General features: G+C 39.3%; 1 protein-coding gene across 1 annotated transcript in view; it reads left to right on the forward strand.

Annotated features, from left to right (window-relative positions):
* Positions 1 to 230: 230 nt before the first annotated feature.
* LOC118837917 (vomeronasal type-2 receptor 26-like) overlaps positions 231 to 23,619 on the forward strand; it is a 46,982-nt gene continuing 23,593 nt past the window's right edge. The window contains exons 1-4 of the mRNA XM_036745067.1: positions 231 to 436; positions 13,235 to 13,526; positions 15,622 to 16,425; positions 21,276 to 21,500. Of these exons, the coding sequence (XP_036600962.1) occupies positions 231 to 436; positions 13,235 to 13,526; positions 15,622 to 16,425; positions 21,276 to 21,500 (1,527 nt within the window). The remainder of the gene's footprint in view (positions 437 to 13,234; positions 13,527 to 15,621; positions 16,426 to 21,275; positions 21,501 to 23,619) is intronic.

Genomic DNA, 23,619 nt, shown 5'->3' on the forward strand with positions numbered 1-23,619 from the left:
TAGGGTTATAAATGACACCTGGTTCCTTCAGTTTGACTCCTGTCCCGGAGGTGGACTTCTGCTCTGTGTGCTGCTGTGTCAGATAATTACAAGTGTCTGGGCATATGTCCAGATAAGGCACTCTGATACAGAACAATTTTCCCATTGAAGTATAACTCAAGCACTGCCTGTGGACACCTTGGCTGCTCTCAGGCTCAGAATTTGGGGCACTGCTCGGGACACAGGTTCCAATGTTCCTTTTGAGGACCCTCTTCTTGCTCCTCATCATACCTTCTTCTTTAGTCAGGGAAGAAAAGTTCCCCTGCTTTGAGCAAATCAACCCACGAGTCCACAGAGATGGAGACCTGGTCATTGGTGGGTTTTTCCCCCTGTACTTAATGGCAGTGAAGAGTTTCAGAGGAGCTGAGCATCCACACAAGGCCTGTAATGCACATCAGTAAGTGGATAGGTGCCTGGGCTTTCATTTTAGGAAATAGAGGAGCAAGCCGGAGTATTCAGTCTCCAGATCCTGAAGACTTTCCATGTCCTCTTGTCTGTGACTCTTTTTGGGTCTTTCTCATCCTTTTATCTATCTTTAAAATCTGTAGACAACGTTAGCCTAGACTTGAGATCCTCCTTACTGTTGTTTTCTGAATTCTGTCCAGGGGTTCAACTTCAGTAACTCCACTCCTCTGCCCCAAGCCACATTTAGAGTCCCAGGCTTGCTGTATCCAAAATATTCTTGCTCCTTCCAGTACCACAGCTACCAGGCTTGTGCTCACTCCTCCTTGCCCACAGACATCACTTCTGATCAGCAGCACTAGGCTTGGCTTTTGGAAACAGTAGGTTGGGGGAAAGGGGAGTTGAGGTGCTTCAATCTTCACCCACTCAGTGGTTTGCTGTTCCTTGGATGAAAATTTAGTAATAGTAATAGTTCTTGAGGTAAAAGTTCCTGAAACTGTGAGGTAGAAGTTTTTGAGGGAAATTTCTTGAGGCCCAGTCTGCTTCTCTCAGGGCCTACATTTGCTGATTCAGTTTAATTGGCTGGGTGTATACACTTCCCTCAGGCCAAACCTAAGCTCACAGAGGTCCAGTCTTTTCTGAGGTCCTCTCCAGTTATCTTAGGAGGACAACTGCTTTACCCCTGTATTTTTGCTGCTCTGTAATTATTTTATGATGATATTCTATTTGTGGAAGAAATCTGGAGAGTTTTGAAATTTCTGACCTACCCTGACATCTTTCCAGAATGCATTAAAAATCCTTTCCCTCATTTAGGAATTAGGAGGGGTGGTTTTATCATCTGAATCTTTGCTACGGCCACTTGAGTCCAAGAAGCAGGAAAACCCTGTCCTTTACTTCATTTTCTGGGACAAGGTCCATTTGTCTTTCCTGCTGCCTGCCATGCTTTCAGTGCTGAAGAGGAAGGAGGAAGGTCCTGACGTGGTGGGAAGCCAAGCAAGAGGCTAGCTAGCACTAGCAGTAGCAGCATCATTTTCTTCAATGCTGGACTTAGAGGGAGGGTGATCTGAGTTCAAATCTAGCCTCAGGCAATTTTTAGGTATGATTCTGAGTAATACTAATAATAATGATAATAACAGCTCCTATATAGTGCTTTAAGGTTTGCAGCGTTCTTTTATACTCCCTTAAATTTTCAGAGGCTCAATTTTCTCACATAAAAATCAAAATTATAGTAGTTGTCTCCTAGGAGATTGTCACCATCAGTGGCATAATGAATACAAAGCTTTTTTTTTTTTTTGCAAACCCTAAGGTTTTAAGTAAATATCAACTTAAAAATAGTATTTTTTCATCCTGTGAGGAGGGATATTTGGTTTGGGCACCCGTCCTGGGTAATGAGCAAGTGTGCCACATCACTGGATGCAACCAAGTAAAGGAATCCTTTATTTTAGTATTAGCATTCTGTGAAGAATCTGTCCAGAATACAGGTCAGCCCAGAATTGCTCGTGTGTGTGTGTGTGTGTGTGTGTGTGTGTATGTGTGTGTATGTGTGTGAAAGGTAGTGGAAGCCCTAAGCATTCCCTTTGTGGCCAGCAGCCTGCTTATCATTATAGATATTTGATAGATGAGGAAACACAAGCTCCAAGAGAGCCTGGCCAGAGAGGCCTTTCTTTTTTTTTTTCTTCCTTTTTTTAAATTTAATTTATTTATTTAACATATTTAGTTTTCAGCATTGGTTTTCACAAGAGTTTGAATTACAAATTTTCTCCCCATTTCTACCCCCCCCACTCCAAGATGGCGTATATTCTGGTTGCCCTGTTCCCCAGTCGGCCCTCCCTTCTGTCACCCCACTCCCCTCCCATCCCCTTTTCCCTTCCTTTCTTGTAGGGCAAGATAAATTTCTACGCCCCCATTGCCTGTGTATCTTATTTTCTTGTTGCATGCAAAAACTTTTTTTTGTTGTTTTTGAACATCTGTTTTTAAAACGTTGAGTTCCAAATTCTCCCCCCTCCTCCCTTCCCACCCACCCTCCCTAAGAAGTCAAGCAATTCAACACAGGCCACATGTGTATCATTATGTATAACCCTTCCAGAATACACATGTTGTGAAAGACTCACTATATTTTGCTCCTTCCCAACCCATCCCCCTTTATTGAAATTTCTCCCTTGACCCTGTCCCCTTTCAAAAGTGTTTGTTTTTGATTACCTCCACCCCCATCTGCCCTCCCCTCCATCATCCCCTCTTTTTTTCTTATCTTCTTCCCTCTTCTTTCCTGTGGGGTAAGATACCCAATTGAGTATGTATGGTATTCCCTCCTCAGGCCAAATCTGATGAGAGCAAGATTCACTCATTCCCCCCTCACCTGCCCTCTCCCCTCCTCCCCCAGAACTGCTTCCTTTTGCCATCTTTATGCGAGATAATCCACCCCATTCTATCTCTCCCTATCTCTCTCTCTCAATATATTCCTCTCTCATCCCTTAATTTGATTTTATTTCTTTTGGGTATCTTCCCTTCATCTTCAACTCACCTTGTATTCGCGCTCTCTCTCTTTTTATATATCTATATCTATATATCTATATATATATACATATATATATATCCATACATATATACATACATACACATTCACATATATATCTATATGTATATACATAAACATATATCTATATCTATATCCATATTCCCTTCAGCTACCCTAATATGAGGTCTCATGAAACAGACACATCATCTTTCCATGTAGGAACGTAAACAAAACAGTTCAACTTTAGTAAGTTCCTTGCAATTTCTTTTTCTTGTTCTTTTTCTTGATTACCTTTTCATGCTTCTCTTGATTCTTGTGTTTGAAAGTCAAATTTTCTATTCAACTCTGGTCTTTTCACTGAGAAAGCTTGAAAGTCCTCTATTTTATTGAAAATCCTTATTTTGCCTTGGAGCATGATATTCAGTTTTGCTGGGTAAATGATTCTAGGTTTTAATCCTAGCTCCATTGACCTCCGGAATATTGTATTCCAAGTCCTTCGATCTCTTAATGTAGAAGCTGCCAGATCCTGTGTTATCCTGATTGTTTTTCCATAATATTCAAATTGTTTCTTTCTGGCTGCTTGCAGGATTTTCTCCTTGATCTCAGAGCTCTTGAATTTGGCGACAATATTCCTAGGAGATTTCTTTTTGGGATCTATTTGAAGAGGCAATTGATGGATTCTTTCAATTTCTATTTTGCCCTGTGGCTCTAGAATATCAGGGCAGTTCTCCTTGATAATTTCTTGAAAGATGATATCTAGGCTCTTTTTTTGATCATGGCTTTCAGGTAGTGCAATAATTTTTAAATTATCTCTCCTGGATCTATTTTCCAGGTCAGTGGTTTTTCCAATGCGATATTTCACATTGTCGTCCATTTTTTCATTCCTTTGGTTCTGTTTTATAATATCTTGATTTCTCATCAAGTCACTAGCTTCCACTTGCTCCAATCTAATTTTTAAGGTAGTATTTTCTTCAGTGGTCTTTTGGACCTCCTTTTCCATTTGGCTAATTCTGCCTTTCAGGGCATTCTTCTCATTGGCTTTTTGGATCTCTTTTGCCATTTGAGTTAGTCTGTTTTTTAAGGTGTTGTTTTCTTCAGTGTATTTTTCAGTATTTTTTTGGGTCTCCTTTAGCAAGTCATTGACTTGTTTTTCATCGTTTTCTTGCATCCTTCTCATTTCTCTTCCCAATTTTTCCTCTACTTCTCTAACTTGCTTTTCCAAATCCTTTTTGGGCTCTTCCATGGCCTGGGACCAGTTCATGTTTTTCTTTAAGGCTTCTGTTGTAGGCTCTTTGACTTTGTTAACTTCTTCTGTCTGTACGTTTTGGTCTTCTTTGTCACCAAAGAAAGAATCCAAAGTCTGAGACTGAATCTGGGTGCATTTTCACTGCCTGGCCATATTCCCAACCAACTAACTTGACCCTTTTTCAGTGGGGTATGACTGCTTGTAGACTAGAGAATTCTATGTTCCACGTTTGGGGGGGATGTGCCAGCTCTGCCATGCCAGCACTACTCCTTCCCCAAAAACCCCCAACCCAGACTGGGCTTAAATCTTCAGCAGGCTGTGCACTCCTGCTCTGATCTGCCTCTTAATTCCTCCCACCAGGTGGGCCTGGGGCTGGAAGCAACTGCAGCTGTAGCTGCCCCACCTCCACTGCCCCTCCGGTGGCCGAACCTCGAACTTCTTCCACTCCCTCCACTCCCGCAGCTTTTCCCACTAACCTTCTCCGCTGTCTTTGGTGTTTGTGGGTTGAGAAGTCTGGTAACTGCTGCAGTTCACTGATTCAGGGCGCTAGGGCATGCTCCGCCCGGCTCCTCGTGTGGTTGGTCTGTGCTGGTCGCATGGGCTCTGCTCCGCTCCCAGCTCCCAGCTCCCACCTCCCAGCTCCCAGCTCCGTGTGGGATAGACCTCACCCAGAGACCATCCAGGCTGTCCTGGGCTGGAGCCTTGCTTCCCTCTGCTGTTTTGTGTGTTCTGCAGTTCTAGAGTTGGTTCAGAGCCATTTTTATAGGTTTTTGGAGGGACTCGGCAGGGGAGCTCATGCTAGTCCCTACTTTCTTGCCGCCATCTGAGACCAGTGCCCTTTCCAGGATACCATGGTGCTTAACAGATACTGAATAAATGCAGGCTGTGAATAACAGGTGAGGGTGAGCGAGAGTGGAGTTATGTGTCTTCTTTCACTTAAGATGATGAAATGAAGGAAGCCCCCATCCCAAATCATTAAAGAATGCATGTGCAGAGCCCTCTACTAGTCAGGGTGGCTGGATTGATCCATAAGATTCTTCTGTGTCATTGGTGACACAGAACATGTGCTGGTTCCATGTTTGCTGAAGAGACACAACCGAGGTAACTGGGGCCCCGTCACTAGTCTTCTTGTCATTCATGCTCCTGACATGAGCTCCGCAAACAGTTTTCTACCCAAGGGTACTCCTTGAGTCACAGCAAAGCAGAGCATCAGGAATGGATGGACAAAATCTATTCTGAGGAGGCAGCTTGGGGAGGCATACTGACTCAGAAATCAGAGGACCTGGGTTCTAAATGTGCCTCTAATCCTCATTCCTGGGGTGATTTTGACCTTGCTGGGCCTCAGCTTCCTCATCAGAGAGGAAGAGGCATAGTGAGTGGACAGAATGTTGGACTTGGAGTCAGGCAGGCCTGATTTCAAGTCCTGATTTGGCTACTTAAGACTTGTCTTATCCTAGACAGGTAACAAAGTCTTTCTCAGATTCAGTTTCTTCACCTGTAAAATGGGGATAATGTTAGTGCCAAACTCCCAGGGATATTGTGGGGCTCAAATGAGAAATTCTGTACAAAATGTTGAAAAGGCCGCATACTTTCTAACTATGAAGATGAAATGAAGGGCTTAGATGAGATGGTTACTTAGGTTGGCCAGTTCATATGCGACCTTAATGGGGCAGGATGAGGTTCATCTTAAGGATCTTCTCAACTAGGTTATTGTTCAGTTATTTTGAGCCTTGTCCCACTCTTCTTGACCTCATTTAGGGTTTTCTTGGCAGAGTACTGAAGTGATTTAGCATTTTATGCTCCATCTCATTTTAAAGATACTAGAGTGATTGGCCAGTTTCTTCTCCAGCCCACTTGAAAGATGAGGCCTCTGAGGTATTTATGGTTAAGTGACTAGCCCAGCGTAACACACCTAGCAAGTGTCTGAGGCCAGATTGAGATTCAGGAAGATGAGTCTCCTTGACTCCAGGCCTTGCATTCTATCTACTATGTCACCTAGCTGCCCTCCTTGACTTAATGCCTTAATCATTGAAAAAATCCTGGGTTTTAAGGTCATTGAAAGGTACCAATTACTAAAGTCATAGCCTTTCTCACCTTAATTAACTAATAAGATTTAAGTCCTTACCCCAGTGTATTAAATGGTAATTTTTAAAATTTCTTTAATAAACTAGTGAAATAATTTCTCTAAAGCAGTAGTTCATCTTACTCTTCCTCCCTCTCCCTCTTTCAATTTCTTTCTTCCTATGTATATATGGATATATATGTGTATATATATGTATAAATGTATGTGTATTATATTATGCATGTGTATGTATAATCTCACTCCTTGGTCTCCTAAGCTTAAACACTAATGTTACTATCTATACTATTTACTAACATTGTAACAAATTAATACAAAGTTATATAAATAATTATATTATTTCATCTGCGAGGACAATCATAGCCAAAGGCATATTTATCACATCACTGTAACTGCTGTCTTCTCTGTTTTGCGAGTACACACCCACCATTCAATGTTCTCAAGATAGAGGCTAAAGTTGTTGAGAAATCCTCCATAAAATCATTCCTCACAGGGTACCTCACCCAGTCTCTCTTTCACCAAAGCAGGTAACAGTCTCCCCAGACGTACACTTACACTGCCAGTCACTCAACAGTCTATTGTTTCTTAAAGATACAGTAACAGCATCTCTAGCCTCCATGATAGATGCTAGTTAAGCTGGTGCTGCACATGGTAATATCTCAAGGGCAGGACTCAAACCCAGGTCTTCCTAACTCTAAACCCTGACATCCTGCCTCCAGGCCTTTCTGAAAAAAAAAAAGCCATGAAGCATATCATTATTAAGAAGTAATTGATACCTCTCCTTTTGCCTCCCTGTTCAAGCAACACGGTTTGTGCTTTTTCGTCACTTTCTTTACCCTTGCCAGATTTATCTCTTTATTCACTGAATTTATTCCCATTCAAGAATTGAACTATTTGTTCCTGGTTGCATTTATGTAATTCTGTTGGAAATTTCCTTAACTGTTTACAAGGTGTTGTGATAAATGTAATATTAAACTGCACTACAACAACAAAAAGTATTTTTATAACTGCTTATATTTAAATAACTAAATTTCAATCTTCCCCAAAATGTTGAAAGAAGTTTTCAGTTAGTTGCTCTAAGTCCCTATCAGGATCGATTCCTTATTTTTCCATTCTTTTTCTATTACGTTATCATTGTACTTAGGATATGCTTTATTATTCTTGTTCTGCTTGTTTTTGTTGTTTTACAATATTTTGTGAGGCTATTTTGATGGTTTTCATATTTGTCCACTTTTATTTTCTTACAATATTCATGTATATGCATTCTATATATACACACACATGAACAAATTTTTACATGTGTGTGTGTGTATACACACACACACACAAATTTAATAGTATAATGAGCTCACCATGAGAAAATTCATTCTACCAGTGCAGATCGACAATTGATCTATTCATTATAGTTTTGGAGAATTGCCTGGGCACACTGACCATGTTTACTGTCTTCTTCAGAGTCATGCAAACATTATGTATCACAGGCAGAATAGAGCCCAGGCTATTTTGATTTGGAAGCTAACTTTTTATGAACAATACTAGAGACATTAAATTCATGGCCTAAAGGCCTCATTTGGCCATACTTCTGATTGCCACACAAACCACATAAAAATGCATTTGGGTAATCTTTAAGATGACAAATAAAACAAGATAAAGATAATATACAGTTTTCTAAGTCAATATGCAATCTGCAGGCATATATGGTTTAGTCTATTTGTCTTTGATACCACTCCACAACACCATGGTGACTCTGTTCTATCAAAGAATCTCTAATTTAAATAACTATTGCCTATTGATGGATGTTTAGATGGCTGTAGTAGCAATTTGGATTTGAAGATCTTTACTACCCATTAATAGGCCATGTGACCTGTTTACATCACAAGAAGCCTAAAACATATGAGGTGGGAGGAGCTTCCTGACAGGAAAAGGAAGTTATGTCACAGAAAACGCTTAGAGAGAAAGAGATGTTATGGCTGCTACTGGCCACCCATGATTTTTAGAACTGAACGGGCTGACTTAGTTGTACCGTGAGTTTGCTTTGGGGAAGACCCCAGCAGGGGGTTGGAGAGGTTTTGGGATGGTGAGGCTCCATGTTGTGATATTCTGTATAGAATGTTTTGGGTTCTTTGCTTTTATGATGAAGTGGACTGACTGGCTGTAGGAGCTGAGCATTTGGTTGTGGGGTATGGTTCTCTGGTGTCTAAATAAATGGTTTACTTCTTCTACCTTCTACGTGGAGAGTCTTGTATACTTTGTGATACAGGACCACATACGCATTTGGACAATTGTCATCTACATTGTTATTATTGCCTTACTGTTTCAATGGCTTCTAGGGTCTTTTTTATTTTCAAGTAGAAATAATTTTTCCATACACAAATTAACCTTTTTGTTTCCTTTTTTGATAACACTCTCTGAGTACATTCCAAAAAAGGGGATTCTGGGTCAAAGAATATAGCCATTTTTGTTAATTTCTGATATACTAATAATATCACTTTCTAAAAAGATTCTACTGACTTGAAAGTCATTCAGTAATGAGTGGATATGCCTGTTAATCCACAACCTTGACAGCATTGATCTTCGTGCTTTTTGTGTTTTCCCAATTTGATGTGAATAAGGTGTTAAATCAGAATGTGACAATGGCAGTCAACAAAGGCAATATAATCTTAGGCCACATCGAGAGAGTTATAGTTTCCAAGACTAGCCAGATTATGGTCTGAATGTATTGTGACATGATCATACTTTATTTAAAATATGAAGTTCAGTCTAGATGCCAGAATTGGCAAAGAACATTTTTACCTGGAGATTTTCCTGAAGAATACAACCAGAATAGAGAAGGATCTCAAGGTCATTCCATAAAAGTTCTAAAAGATTGTCATGTGGGTGAGAGATCTAATTGTTCTGTTTGGTTCCAAAGGGGAAGATGTGGAAGTAGCAGAAAATAAATCCTGTTATAAAGAAAAACTTAATAACGAGTCAGAATGTACAAGGTACCTCAGGAGATGATGAATTCCCATAAATTGGAGGCATTCAAGCAAATTCTAGATTATCACTTATTAGGAATGTTGTAGAGGAGACTTTTATGTGTGAGTTGGATGAAATGGATTGTGAGGTCTTTTTCAATTCCAACATTGTCAAACTGAATATTGCCGATTATGCTTAAAAATACTTGGACTTGTATGAGTTATTTTAGAATAATATCTTTTAAAAATCTATTTTAAAAATTAAATATTTCCTGGGAGTAACATGTTAACATATGTTGTTTTATAATCAATTCTGTAACTTTTTATTGTAGTAAAATTTTGACTATTTACATTGGTTGTATTTTTAAGAATATTGTAGGTTACTTTATTAAGTATAGAATTTTGACAATGAGCTCTATTCTTATGTTCTCCTATGTCAAACCACATCTAGAGTATTATATTCAGCTCTAGGTACCACATTTTAATTAATTTTAAAAAAATTGTCTAAGCACTCAGTATGTATAAAGCATTGCGTTGGACACTATAAACATAAATGAAAAACTGAAAATCCTTGCCTTCAAGAATACAAGATTATTTTCTTTTTTTCTTTAAATTGAGTTATTTAATTTTAGCTTTCAACATTCACTTCCATAAGCTTTTGAGTTTTAAATTTTCTCCCTCCCCCTCCCCAAGACAGTGTGCAATCTGATAAAAGCTCTACACACACATTCTTATTAAACATATTTCCACATTAGTCATGTTCTAAAGAAGAATTAGGATGACTGGGAGAAACCACGAGAAAGAAAAAGCAAAACAAAACAAAAAAGAGGGAGTAAATAGTATCCTTTGATCTGTGTTCAGACACCATAGTTCTTGCTCTGTTATTTCTTATAGCACAATAGTATTCTATTACATTCATATATCACAGTATGTTCAGCCATTCCCCAATTGATGTGCATCCCCTCAATTTCCAATTGTTTGCCACCACAAAAAGAGCTTCTATAAATATTTTTGTACATGTGGGCCCTTTTCCCATTTTTTTATGATCTCTTCAGGATACAGACTAGAAGGGGTATTGCTATAACAATTTATTGTGAAAAGTAATATTTTTTCATGTTTCTTCTGACATTTAACTTTCTGTTGTTCTTTTGTGGCCTACCAAGAAATAAATTTCTGTTAATACTTCATATCTAAACTATTGAAATTGGTCAATGAAAAAAATTCCTGTAAAATCTTTTAATTCTTATACTGAATGATGTTTATGAACCTTTTTATAATTGAGTTTTGTCATTGTTCTTGCCAAATTTCCACCATTTGCTCTTTTTTTTTGGTTATCGCTCCCCATCTAAATTAAGTAGATTTGTATTACATTTACAAGAGTACATACTTTAATGTTTAGAGACATTAGAGGAAAAATATTGGAAAAAAATAGTGTGAATGTTCAATAGAAGATTGGATATGGAGTATGGAAGACTTAGTTTCAAATACCAGCTCTGAAACCACTTGACACTTAGAGTCACATTGTGCACATTGAGAAGTCTTTATTACTAGAAGTTGTGGAGACTTTATGAGCTGTGTTAGTGAAGGAGGTTCCCACAATGATTTAAACCACAAGCCCTCGATCCAAATATTTCCACAACTTTGTCAGTTCCTGTTCTCTACCCTTCGATAGAAGTCTGTCCAGGTACTTGTTCTTTGATATAAAGGAAGACAAAGAAAATGGTAGGGCAAAATAACTACTTGTGAAGTCTCCCAAGAGGGCTATATTTCTTATCTCAGTGGCCAATCTTCTTTAAAGCCTTCCTCAGTTCCAGATGTTGGATGCATGTGAGGACCAAGCTAAAGTGTTTTGACATTGAGGTCCTTTTTATCACAGTGCTGCTCCCTCAAAGAGGCAAAAATTCATGGTGAACTCTGGGGAAGTGCTCCAGTCAGGTAGACTATGGTGTGTGTGTGTGGGGGGGGCGGTGGTGGCGGGTAGGGATATGTTCCATTGATGACTACAATTATAGGTGTTTTGGTACAGATCACCCTAGTCTTTTTGGAAATTTCTGAAAAGAGACCCTCCCTGAATTTGAGGTCTTAGAGCTACAAGTTGCTCTTAGATTAGAATGAACCTGTAAAGATTTTATGTGGCAAAGACTGGACAGGTTTGGGACTTGTGGTGTTTGTGGCACTGGCCATGGTGCTAGTGTAAAAGCCTGGGAAGCACCTGGGGCATCCATTATGAACCAGAATGTGTGTTGGTGATGAGATTTTGTCTACGTTGAAAAGTCAGTGAACAGGGCAAGAAAGGCAGGGAGAATTGCCTGACATTGGCTTTCTCCAAGACACTATAAAACCTGGCATGTGTTTGGTTCAGAGAATTATGAATTGGGATGCCTTATGCAGAAAATCTTTCTATCTCTCTGGTGTCTTGTGAAACACAGAGGTGAGGGGCCAAGGTAAGTGCCTTCCCACACTGATGTCAACGTAACCATTAAATATCATGAATATGACCATTTATAATATCTCTGTACCTTCCCTCAGTGGCTCACTGGAACTCTGGTCCTCACCCCTGTACAAAGGTACCTCTCTGCATTTCTCTTTCTCTAGTCACAGTTAACAATGCATAGGACATTTCTCTGGTCTCTCTCTGTGGCTGAACAGCCAAGAAGAGGGGATAAGAGAAAGAGTAAGCAAAATTGGCTAAGACCAAGTGTTTTCCTTTTTAAAAGCTATACTAAAGTCTGGCTGGGCCTAGGTAGTCTAGTGTCAACAGTAATCTCTCTGTTATGGAGAGCTAGGAGTAAAAGTTCTCTGTTCAAACTAGAAGGCCATTCTCATAACAACCAGCAGAAATACAGAGCAAACACTAGCTGGGGGAAGGAGCTATGGCAGGTATGAAGGAAAAACATTGGGTATTGGTTCAGTAATGGGTTCTAAGAGAAAAATACAAGAATATATGATCCTATGTTAGACACAAATCCAAGGAACTAAGGCTTCAGATATACTGAAGAGGACAGCAAGAGGTCGTAACCTTGCTGCACTCAGTGAACTTGCTCTCCGCAGTGGGGTCTTTACCTCCTTCAGGACTCAGACCCTGCTATAATTTCCCTCAAAGGATAAAATAGCCAAAGACACTTTGAAGAATGAGCCAGGTTGTGATTAGCTAGGAAGAGGTAGATTTGCAATGGCTGAGCTTTTCCCTGGGAGGATTCTCCTTAATGGGTAAAAGTGGCCTCTTGACAGAAGACACTGAGCTAGAGGGCACATCTCTGCTCCCTGAACTGATAGTATGTGTAGATCTAGGAATGTGGCATCTATCACAGTCTGCTGAGAATGGGTTTAATGATGCCTGTAACTCCTGGATGAGATTATGAAACTGAGACCAGGGAACCACTCTTATTTGAGCAGTGCATTTCACATAAGTAACTGGTCAGTACATATTGGTTGAATGAAATGACTGAGTTTAGGGAGTCAGTCAGCAAACATTTATTGAGTACTTGCTACATGCCAGACACTCTGCTAAGTGTTGGGGATACAAAGAAAGGCAAATATATAGTCCATCCCCTTAAGGAGCTGCTATTCTATTGACAGACACAACATCCCAACAACTATGTAAATGCAATACATTGTAATGGGAAATAATCTCAGAGGAAAGACACTAACCATGAAGGGACTTGCAAGGGCTCTAAGAGAAGAGAGTTGAGCTGAATCCTGAAGGAAGGCAAAGAGGCCAAGAGGTTGATGTGAACATGGAGAGCATTCTAGGCAGTCAGCCCCATTAGGAATTCTGCAGCATTTCCCCCTCCAGTACCCACATTCCAAATTTGAGATAGGTCGATAGTACAGGGGTGCTGGTCATGAGAATGAGGTTTTGTAATCCACAGAACAAGCTGCCTGTGCCCTGGGCCCTGTAGTGTGAATTTAGCATGGCTGGACCTATCTTCTTCAAGCTGGTGGGCTCCCAAGTATTTGTTACTATCTTCTGATCTTCTCCCCACTCTCTGCAGGTGGCTACACAAAAATTACCAGCAGGTACTGGCCCTGATGTTTGCTGTGGAGGAGATCAACAGAGACTCCAGGCTGCTCCCTAATACTACCCTGGGATTTCAAATCTACAACACCTACCATAGTGATGCCAAGACTTTGGAGAGCTCCCTGAGGTGGCTTTCAGGACAGGACCCCACCACCCCCAATTATAGTTGTCAGAGGCAGGACAAGTCCATGGCTGTTATTGGAGGAGCCACATCTGCTCTTTCTATCCAGATGGGGACCCTTCTGGAGCTCTACAGATTACCACAGGTAGGGAGTTTTGAACCTGCCATATTTTACACCTTTCTGTGAGATGAAGTGACTTGTCTAGCATTGTATGAGAAGGAAGAGAGAAAAAAAATAGAAGTTGTATTAAGTGCCTACTGTCTGCCACACCCTGTGAAGGGCTTTAAAAATATGGTATTATTTGACCATTAGCACCACCCTGGGAGGCAGGTGCTATTAATAATCTCCCTTTTACCATTGAAGAAGTTTTAGCAGAGAGAAGTTAAATAACTTGCCCAGGGTCATACAGTTAGTAACTGACTAAGGCAAGATTTGAATTCAGTTCTTCCTGCCTCCAGGCCCAGTACTCCCTAGATTATGCCACCTAGATGCCACACAACTATTAGGTGTTCAGGCAAGATTTGCACTAATGTCTTTCCCACTCCAAGTATCATATTCTGAGACAGGGCAGTCAAAATGGATTTCATAGCTCTAGAGATCCCGTCATTGGCATGACTACTGGTACTTCCCTCCCCCTTCTACTCTGGATCACAGTCTCACTGGGGCTCAGGAGTTATCTTGGCCAACAAAATTCTTCACCATGTGTCCAACCTTCTGATGGTATTTGTTTCAATTTAGTCAGGCTTCTTGCCAGGCCTTGTCTTTCCACCTGAACTCCACTGGCTTGTCCTCAGCAATCTCAACTTTGCTGCCATACAATAATGTAATGAGATAAGGGGAAAGACTGTAGTCCTTATACAGAAGAGATTGCAGTCATTTACTTGTTAGACCTGGAAGAGCCTTCTCAAATTATGTAACCTGATTTTCTACTTTAAAGACAACAAAAACTGAGGTTCAGATAATTTAAGTGACTTATATGAGCTCTTACTTTTAGTATTAATACTTAGGTTATTCCTTGCTCTTTATTAACTCTTGGGAGGAATGTTTGTACCAACTATTCTTACTGTGTTGCATTACTAAATAACTACTTCCAAAAGCTAATTAATTCTAGCTTACTAATTTATATTAACTGATATTTCATGGGGAGGGGGGAGAATCATTCTAGGTACTAATGAGCATTCGAATGACATACCTAGCCTCTCAGGGTTATCTCTAGAAGCCTGAGGTCAGAAATATCCAACTGTTGTCTAGAAACCTGCCCTGCTAGTGTGAATCGGGGTTGGGAGAGTGAGCCCAGGACCTGGGCAAGGGATTGACTACACTTCTTTGGGTAAAATACTGAAACGCTCATTGCTCTAGGTTATTCTAAACATAGGTCTAGCAAAAAAAGTGCTGACCTGCACTGGTAAAAGGACCCTCTTTACCCAAGTGACTGAACAAATTTCTAATCCTAAAAAAACTATATTATTTCAAAATGAGTCACCAGTGTTGCAAACATAAGTGAAATATTTTTTCAATTACCATAAAATAATATTTAGCAGTTAAGTAAACATTGCAAAGCAATGTTGAAATATCTTATTTGATTCATACAATAACCCTGGAAAATGGGTACTCTTATTATGCCCATTTTTTCTTTTTGGTTGAGGCAGACACTGGTTAAATAACTTGCCCAGTGACACACAGCTAGTAAGTGTCTGACATTGGATTTGAACTTAGATCTTCCTGCTTCTAGGACTAGTGTTCTATCCACTATGACATCTAGCTGCCTCATATATGTGAGCAAAGATCTATTCACAAGGCACTTTGGTTTTTAGCAATGCCATTCTTTAGGAATTCTACTTTGCCTGGAGAAAGAATCACTTCTTAATAACCACCATCTCTAATAAATAGTAATAATGTGTCACTTTGATGCAGGACATTCCTTTGGAGACACAGACAAGGACAGTGAATCAGGAGAAATGCTGAGGTATTTGGGAAAGAAGTCATGGATGGTTCAGGGCAGTGAAGGCTTGAAAACCAGTAGCATCAGAGTATCCTGTGTTCTAGCCATGGTCTTTCAGCTGACCTAATCTGGGGATGATTAGAATTTCACCCACTATCATCATCTGAAGCAGCCCACTATATTTTCTTTTTTTCCCAAATGAAGCTAGGTAGATTGGGTAATATATTGAGTTTTGTTGCTATGCAACTGTATCACTTTTGTATAGCCCAGTGAGACCCATAATTCTTCCCCATGCAGATAAGCTATGGCCCATTTGATCCTGCCCTGAGTGACAAGGCCCAATTTCCTTCCCTCTACCAGATGGCCCCTCAGGACTCCTTTCTGCACTTGGGCATTGTCCAGCTGCTACTACATTTTGGCTGGACCTGGGTGGGGCTGATTGTCACAGATGACATGAGAGGTGAGAAATTCCTCTGGGACATGGGAGAAGAGATGAGAAAGAGCAAAGCTTGTGTGGCCATCACAGAGAAGATCCCTGTCAGTGAGAGACGCCATGCTGAATCTGTGGTTTCTTTTATGCCAAGAATTGTGGCATCATCAGCCAAGGTGATCATTATCCATGGTGATACAGACTCACTGATGACCCTGAGATATTCTCAACCACCTTTTTTTGGACTTTTGAAGGTTTGGATTATCATATCACATTGGGATGTCACCATGAGTCCTTATGGTCATTTTAGTGAAGCTTTTCATGGAGCATTCATATTTTCATATCAGACAAGTGAGATACCTGGTTTCAAAGCATTTCTTAGGACAGTCACCCCAACCAAATATCCAGAAAATGTTTTCCTTAAGAGTTTCTGGGTCTCAGCATTTGAGTGCCCAGATGAGCCAGAAAAACTGGAACAAGAGGACTGTTCACCTAATGCTTCCTTGGAGATGCTGCCTTTGCATCATTTTGACATGACCATGTCTAGCCTCAGTTGCTTGCTCTACAATGCTGTGTATTCTGTGGCCTGGGCTATTCATGAAATGCTCCATATCAGGTCAGAAATGGGATCTATAAGAGATGAAGGAGACCTGGTGCCTCAGCCATGGCAGGTAATGTCCCCTTTGTCTGAGATATCCATTGGTCCATTGGTAAGGCAGGCCCACACATGGACATTCTTGGTTTGCTACTTTCCTTTGCATTGGTATTTCTCTTATTTTCATGTGGTGTTCCCAAGGGTCAGAGAAGCACATGCCTTGTTTTACTTGATTTTCTTGGTTTGGGTCCTCTGGCAGCCGTAAGAGTTTGTTCATTAATGGTATTATGGATACACCAGGATACTCAGGACTTGTTATGTACTCTTTCTTCCTGAAGTGTCGAGTCTTCCCCTCAAAACAGCAGAAAAGATTTTCTCAAGCCTACTCTGAATCCAGTGTAGAACTGATATCAAATTGGTGCTTAAGAAACAGTGAACAAAGAAAAAGAAATCAAAGAAAGTAGAATAGCAAACAAAGTAGAAACAAAGATATGACTCTTCCCAGATGGTATGAAATACTTAGAGAATCCTAGTAAATCAAGTAAAAAAACTACTTGAACCAATAAACATCTTCGGCAAAGTTGCAAGATATAAACAAGATGTAAAATAAACAAACCCACATAAATCATTGACATTTATCTCTCTCTCTCTCTCTCTCTCTCTCTCTGTATATATATGTATGTATACACACACACACACACACACACAAACACAATATATTTAAGTGACAACAGCAAGCAATACAAAGAGAAATTCCATTTAAAGTTACTGTAGACACTATAAAATATTTGGCACTCCTCCTCCAAAAACAAACCCAGGAACTATATGAACTCAATTACAAAACACTTTTCACATAAATAAAGTGAGATCTAAATAATTGGAAAAAATCAGTTGTTCATGGGTAGGCTGAGCTAATATAATAAAAATAACAGTTCTACCTAAATCAATTTACTTATTCAGTGCTTTACCAATCAAATTACCAAAAATCATTTTATAAAGCTAAAAAAATTAAAAAATGATCAGGAAGAACAAAAGGTCCAGAATATCAAGGGAATTAATGACAAGAAATACTAGGGAAAGTGGCCTAGCTGTACCAGATCTTAAATTATAAAGCAGCGATCATCAAAACTACTTGGTACTGGCTAAGAATAGAGGTGAATCGGTGGAATAAGTTAGATACACAAGATACAATAGTCAATGACTATAGTTTTCTACTGTTTGATAAAGCCAAAGACCCCAGCTTCCGGGATAAGATCTCACTATTTGATAAAAACTGCCTGGAAAATTGGAAAATAGTATGGCAGAAACTAGTCTTAGATCAGCATCTTACACTGTATTACAAAATAAAGAAAAAATATGTACACAATTTAGATATAAATATGATAATATAATCAAACTGGGAGATCAAGGAATACTTTACCTGTCACATTTATGGAGAAAAGAAGAATTTATGACCATACAAGAGATAGAGAACACTATGAAATGCAAAATGGATGATTTTGATTACATTAAGTAAAAAAGTGTTTGCACAAACAAAGGAGGCAAGCAGAAAACTGGGAAAGAATTTTTACAACCACTGTCTCTGATAAAGGCCTCATTTCTAAAATATAGAGAGAACTGAGTCAAATTTATAAGAATGCAACTCATTCCCCAATTGATAAATGGTCAAAGGATATGAACAGGCAGGATTTAGAGGAAGAAATTAAAGCTATCTGTAGTCATGTGAAAAAGTGCTCTAAATCACTATTTATTAGAGAAGTACAAGTCAAAATGACTCTGAGGTACCACGTCACATCTATCAGATTGGCTAACATGACAAAAAAGGAAAATTATAAATGTTAGAGAAGATGTGGACAAATTGGAACTAATACATTGTTGGTGGAGTTGTGAACTGATCCAACCATTCTGGAGAGCAATATGGAACTATGCCCAAAGGGCTATAAAACTGTGCATACCCTTTGATACAGCCATATCCCAAAAAGATCATTAAAATGGTAAAAGGACCCACACATACAAAAATATTTATCACAGCTCCTTTTGTGGTGGCAAAGAATTGGAAAATAAGGGGATGCCCATTAATTGGGGAATGGCTGAACAAGTTGTGGTATGTAAATGTAATGGAATACTACTGTGGTATACAAAATGATGAGCAGGTAGACTTCAGAAAAAACCTGGAAAGACATATATGAACAGATGCTGAATGAAGTGAATAGAACCAGGAGAACATTGTACACAGTAACAGCCACATTATGCAATGACTCAGTTTGCTAGACATATTTTCTTAGCAATTCAAGGATCTAAGAGAATGCCAAAAGACTCATGATGGAAAATTATGTCTACATCCAGAAAAAAAGAATTGTGTAGTCTGAATGCAGATTGAAGGATATTATTTGCCTGAGTGCTCTCTCTCTCTCTCTCTCTCTCTCTCTCTCTCTCTCTCATTTCTTGTTTCTCATGGTCTCTCCCCATTGGTTCTAATTCTTCCTTACTACACGACTAATGTGAAAATATGTTTAATATGAATGAATATGTTGAGCCTATATCAATTTACACACCATCTTGCAGTGAGCGGAGGGGAGAGATGGGAAGAATATTTGGAACTCACAATCTTGTGGAAGTCAATGTTAAACACTAAAAATAAACAAATTAAAAAAAAAGAAACAGTGATCAAATAGTTAGATGCAGGAATGTGATGAAACCTAACTGCCCTCTTTATAAAGTATTCTCTCAAGTGAATTCTTCTTTTTTTCTCATTCTATGTGCTTTAGAATAGGGCCTTATACAGAAACCCTTCTCAGTGCCAATAAACGATGGACATGAAAAGCAGGCTTCCAAGCGATCACTTATCTTTGTGAGAAGTGATGGTAGCCCCAGATTTAATTACATGGGGAAACAGACTCATTTTAGAACATAGGTTGTTAACCTGGGGTTGACCATTAGTCACCGTCCCCAAGGGGTCCACCGATAGATTTCCGAAGATATGTGAATTTGGATGGGATAAATTACATCTTTATTTTCACTAACTTCCATTTTGCTAATTTTCCATTAGCAATTAGAAACAAAGAAATGTGGTTCTGAGAAGAGATCCATGGGCTTCACTATTCTGCAAAAAGCACCTAGAAAAAAATGTTAAGAAATCGTGTTTTAGAAGAATCTCATTCTCTTCTCCAGTCCCAATCTGAAGACTTATTTGAGTTTGTTGTGATTCAATTAAAAAGATTCTTTATTGTCATTCTTTTTTTTGAAAAAAAAGTTTTAATGATAATTTTAAAGTAACAATTATATCTGAATGATTCCTCCCCCACTTGAATACTACCTCATTAGAAAAAGTTGTAGTTAATCAAAACAAAATGACATATTCACCACAACTGCCAATGTATGTCTCATTTCCTCCCATTAATCCAACAATGATTAGTGGTAGTTTTTACTATCGGCCCTCTGAAATGAAGTTTGATCATCGCATTGATAAACATACTGACATTATTCAATATTATTTTCCTTTAAAATGTCATTTTCCACCTTTTTTTCCCCTTATCATTGAGCCTGGAAGCAATGAACATTGGTCATATTTCTTCTGACATAATTCTTGGATATTCTGTGTTAGTTTTTTTTCCCTTGGTGGCCCTGCTCATCATCCCTATAACTTTCTAAACTGAAGTGGTCTAAGTCTAGTAAGTAGCTGTTAGTTGATGCAGGGTATTAAGCACTGGTTTATCTTCATGAGATCAAATACAGTCTCAAAATCTTATTGCGTGATCCTGGACGAGTCACTTAACCCGGTTTGCCTCAGTTCCTCATCCATAAAATGAGATGGAGAAGGAAATGGCAAGCCACTCCTGCACCTTTTCCAAGAAAACACCGTGAGGCCACAGAGCTGCACATGACTGAAAAGACTGAAGAACGGAAAAGCCAGAGAGGCTTCATGTATGGAAGCAGTAACCAACTACGTATCTATAATCCAGTCTAGCTAAGTATGCAGAGTCTCATTTGCAGGAGGCCAATGAATACAATTCTGGTTTTGGCCACAGCAGCTTCTGAAGATTACATTCTCAGCCACAGGGTGAATATCATCTATGTCAGTGCAAGGAATGCTAATACTAATGGAATAATTGGAACTCAGGATCCCCAGGTCCCTGTTCCAGAAAAAAAGCCTCTTTGGGTCACTGGGTGGGCATGGTTTTTCATGGATATCAACATGCATAAACGTCTGTTAATGCTTATTGAACTTATGGTTCTCCATGCCTCATCATCAATATACATTGAATGAGGTCAGAGGTACACATTGGTCACAGGAGTGAGAACAAGGACTGGTTGACAATAATTGATGTTGGAGTGAGATCTGGAGAATAGAGGTGATCAAGGACTTTGAATGAGAAAGGTTCAACTAGCTTCCCCTTTGCCTATTCACCTGGACCCCATCAGTATCCCCAAATAGATGGATGATTGATTCTGTCTGGAATGTTATTTAATTTAGTTTAATTTTTGAAGTAGTAGTAGCAGCAGTAGCAGTAGAAGCAGCTAACTTTTGCATAACACTTACAATTTGCAAAGTACTTTACATGGATTATTTCATTGGACTCTCAAGTGGTTACTTAATATGTTCAAAGCAACATGAAAGGGATGGTAGCAATTGCATTCCCAGTCTTTGAATTTCCTTCTTAAGTAAATCAGAAAAAGCAGGGCTTTTGAAAACCTAATTCCATAACACTGACACAAACATCAGGCACTGAAACTTTGACATCTGCAATGAATCTTTGTGTAAAGGACATGCTTAAGATGTTGTTAAACATGTTGTATGACAAATGACTGATTGAGTGAATAGATAAATGAATACGCTATTGAGTTTCTTTCCTGGACCATTGACCTTTCTTCTGTTTTTCCCTGCTGGTGGACATGAGGGAGTGACTAAATTCTCTCTCCATCTAGCTTCACTCATCTCTGAGGAATATTTGCTTCAACAACACTGCTGGGGACCAGGTGATTCTGGATGAGGAAAAGAATCCTGTGGCTAAATATAATATCATGAGCTTTAGAGTGCCATATGATTGTGATGAAGCACTGGTGAAAGTAGGACAGTTTGTCCCCCAGTCTCTACTTGATCAAGATCTCACCATTTGTGAGGAGATACATCCAGAGTGGCTTAATCTGAAGGTCGGTACAAAAACTAAATGCCAATTTTTCCTCAACCAGGTCAATCCTATTTAGGTTGTCTTTTCTTCATTCAACAAACACTTCTCCACATCTGGTTGTTTATATCTCTTCTTGCAGGGAAGACAAAGAAACAAATTCTTCTTTTCCCCCTCTTCCTCCTCCTCCTCCTCTTCCTCCTCCTTCTTGTCATAATTTCCAATAAAAATGAACTAAATACATTTGTAAATAAGATGGATATTTGGCAACTAGTATTACTCCAAAGGGCACAATAGCAGCAACAACTGAGGCAGCCCTTGGGGAGAAGATAGAAAGCTGGTATAGATATCAGGAAGAAAACACACAGGTTCTATTTCTGATGCTGACCTGGACTGGTCCCGAGACTCCAAGCAAGTCATTTAAGTCATCAGTGCTCCAGAAAACTGCTCATCTGGTGCCGATCTCTACAGGCTGAGGGGATTTCTTTACTAAGATTTCTTATAGTTTAATCACAGATTTGATCCATCCATTTTCCCCTTCCTCAATCTCTACAATATTCCTGCTATACAAAATGTCAGTACATTCTCATTAAACAGCAGGAAAAGGATCAATATGTAGTCTCAAGCACCTGAAATTGTGGAGACAAAATACAAACAATCATGCTCATCTAAGACAAATACAGGATACAATTGAGATAATCACAGTGAGAAGGCCTGAGTGAATGGATCAATGTAGAATTAAATAATTGATTGACTAGATTTCTTTCCTTAAATTAGCATATTGTTCTTAAAGCTCCCATGAAGCTGATTATTCATTAGGTTGCAGGTTTGGTTATCTTCACTGCATTGATCTATGGGTGCAGGTATTTCTGTCACCTCTTGGAAGGCCTCTAGTCACACTGTGACCTGCTCTAATGTATGCTAGGATCACACTCAATAAGCCATTTTGTCTGCCTCATCATGCTCCTAACTTACTGATCTTGAAGTCTATTAAAATAATAACACTTTACACTTCCATAGTGTTTTAAGATTTGGAAACTGTCTCCTCCCCCACCACAATAAACCTTTGAAGTAGGTAGTAATGAGGTCAGGGAACCATATGTTGGTTCTCAGGACCCCAAAATACTGATATGCCAGGTGCTGCTCAAATGAATTTGACTCAAGCCTTCTTAGAGCCAAAGAAAAACAGTTTATTAAAGATTTACCATATTGGGTAGAGTCTTAAGAAATCTCACCATTTGTGACACTTGGCTGACAAGTGGGCCAGATTAAAGCTAAGCAGATTCAATCTGAGCACCTTCATGGAGGCAAGATGGATCTTATATACATAAAGACTGTGGGAGGGATCTAAGAGTGACTAGAGGAAGGGTTTAGGGAGGATCTTGAGAAGGAGTTTAAGAAGGATCATGATGTGACTGGGGTAATTAGAGATCAGACTCCAGGAATGGGATTAAGAGTAGGAAATAGCTGAGGGCTACCTGAAGATGACAGACAATGGAGGGCTAGGCTAATTTAAGGGTAACAGATTTGGGAATAGATATTTTAATAAGATCAAGGGTGAGAAATAGCTGGACAATGGAGGGCTAGGCTAGGTTAAGTCTAACAAGAGATTTTGGTTTAGGGATAGTGACTTATGGCCTCAGACAAAGGCCTCATCAAGTGGGAAGTTTCAAGAAGGGGGCTCCCATGTTCTATACCCCATCAGTAGTACATTTTTATTTGTGAGGAAAGTAGGCCTCTAATAATTGAACAAAAATGTATTCATCATCAAATAGTAAAAAATATGAGGCTGTATTTGAATGCAGATATCCTAAATAAATCCAGTGCTTGCACTTTCTTTATACCATGCTGAATATCATTTTTTTCAGGTGAATGTCTGTGATGGATGGAAAGACTTGCCCAACTTGCAGTTGCAGAGGTTTTTTTTTAATCCTAATGTAACACTTCAAATAATCTCATATTTAGTATCATCTTGTTAGATTTGGGCCAATATTCTTTCCTACTGAAATCTTCTAGAATTCTGACTCTGTCATACAGGATGGTAGCTATGCTGGTCAGGTTAAAAGTTAATTTTGAGCTCCAATTTAACCTTCATCTGAATTATTAATAAATGAAAAAGCACAGGATTAAGGACAGATTGTTTT

This window comes from Trichosurus vulpecula, chromosome 2, assembly GCF_011100635.1.
Source record: "Trichosurus vulpecula isolate mTriVul1 chromosome 2, mTriVul1.pri, whole genome shotgun sequence".
NCBI lineage: Eukaryota > Metazoa > Chordata > Mammalia > Diprotodontia > Phalangeridae > Trichosurus > Trichosurus vulpecula.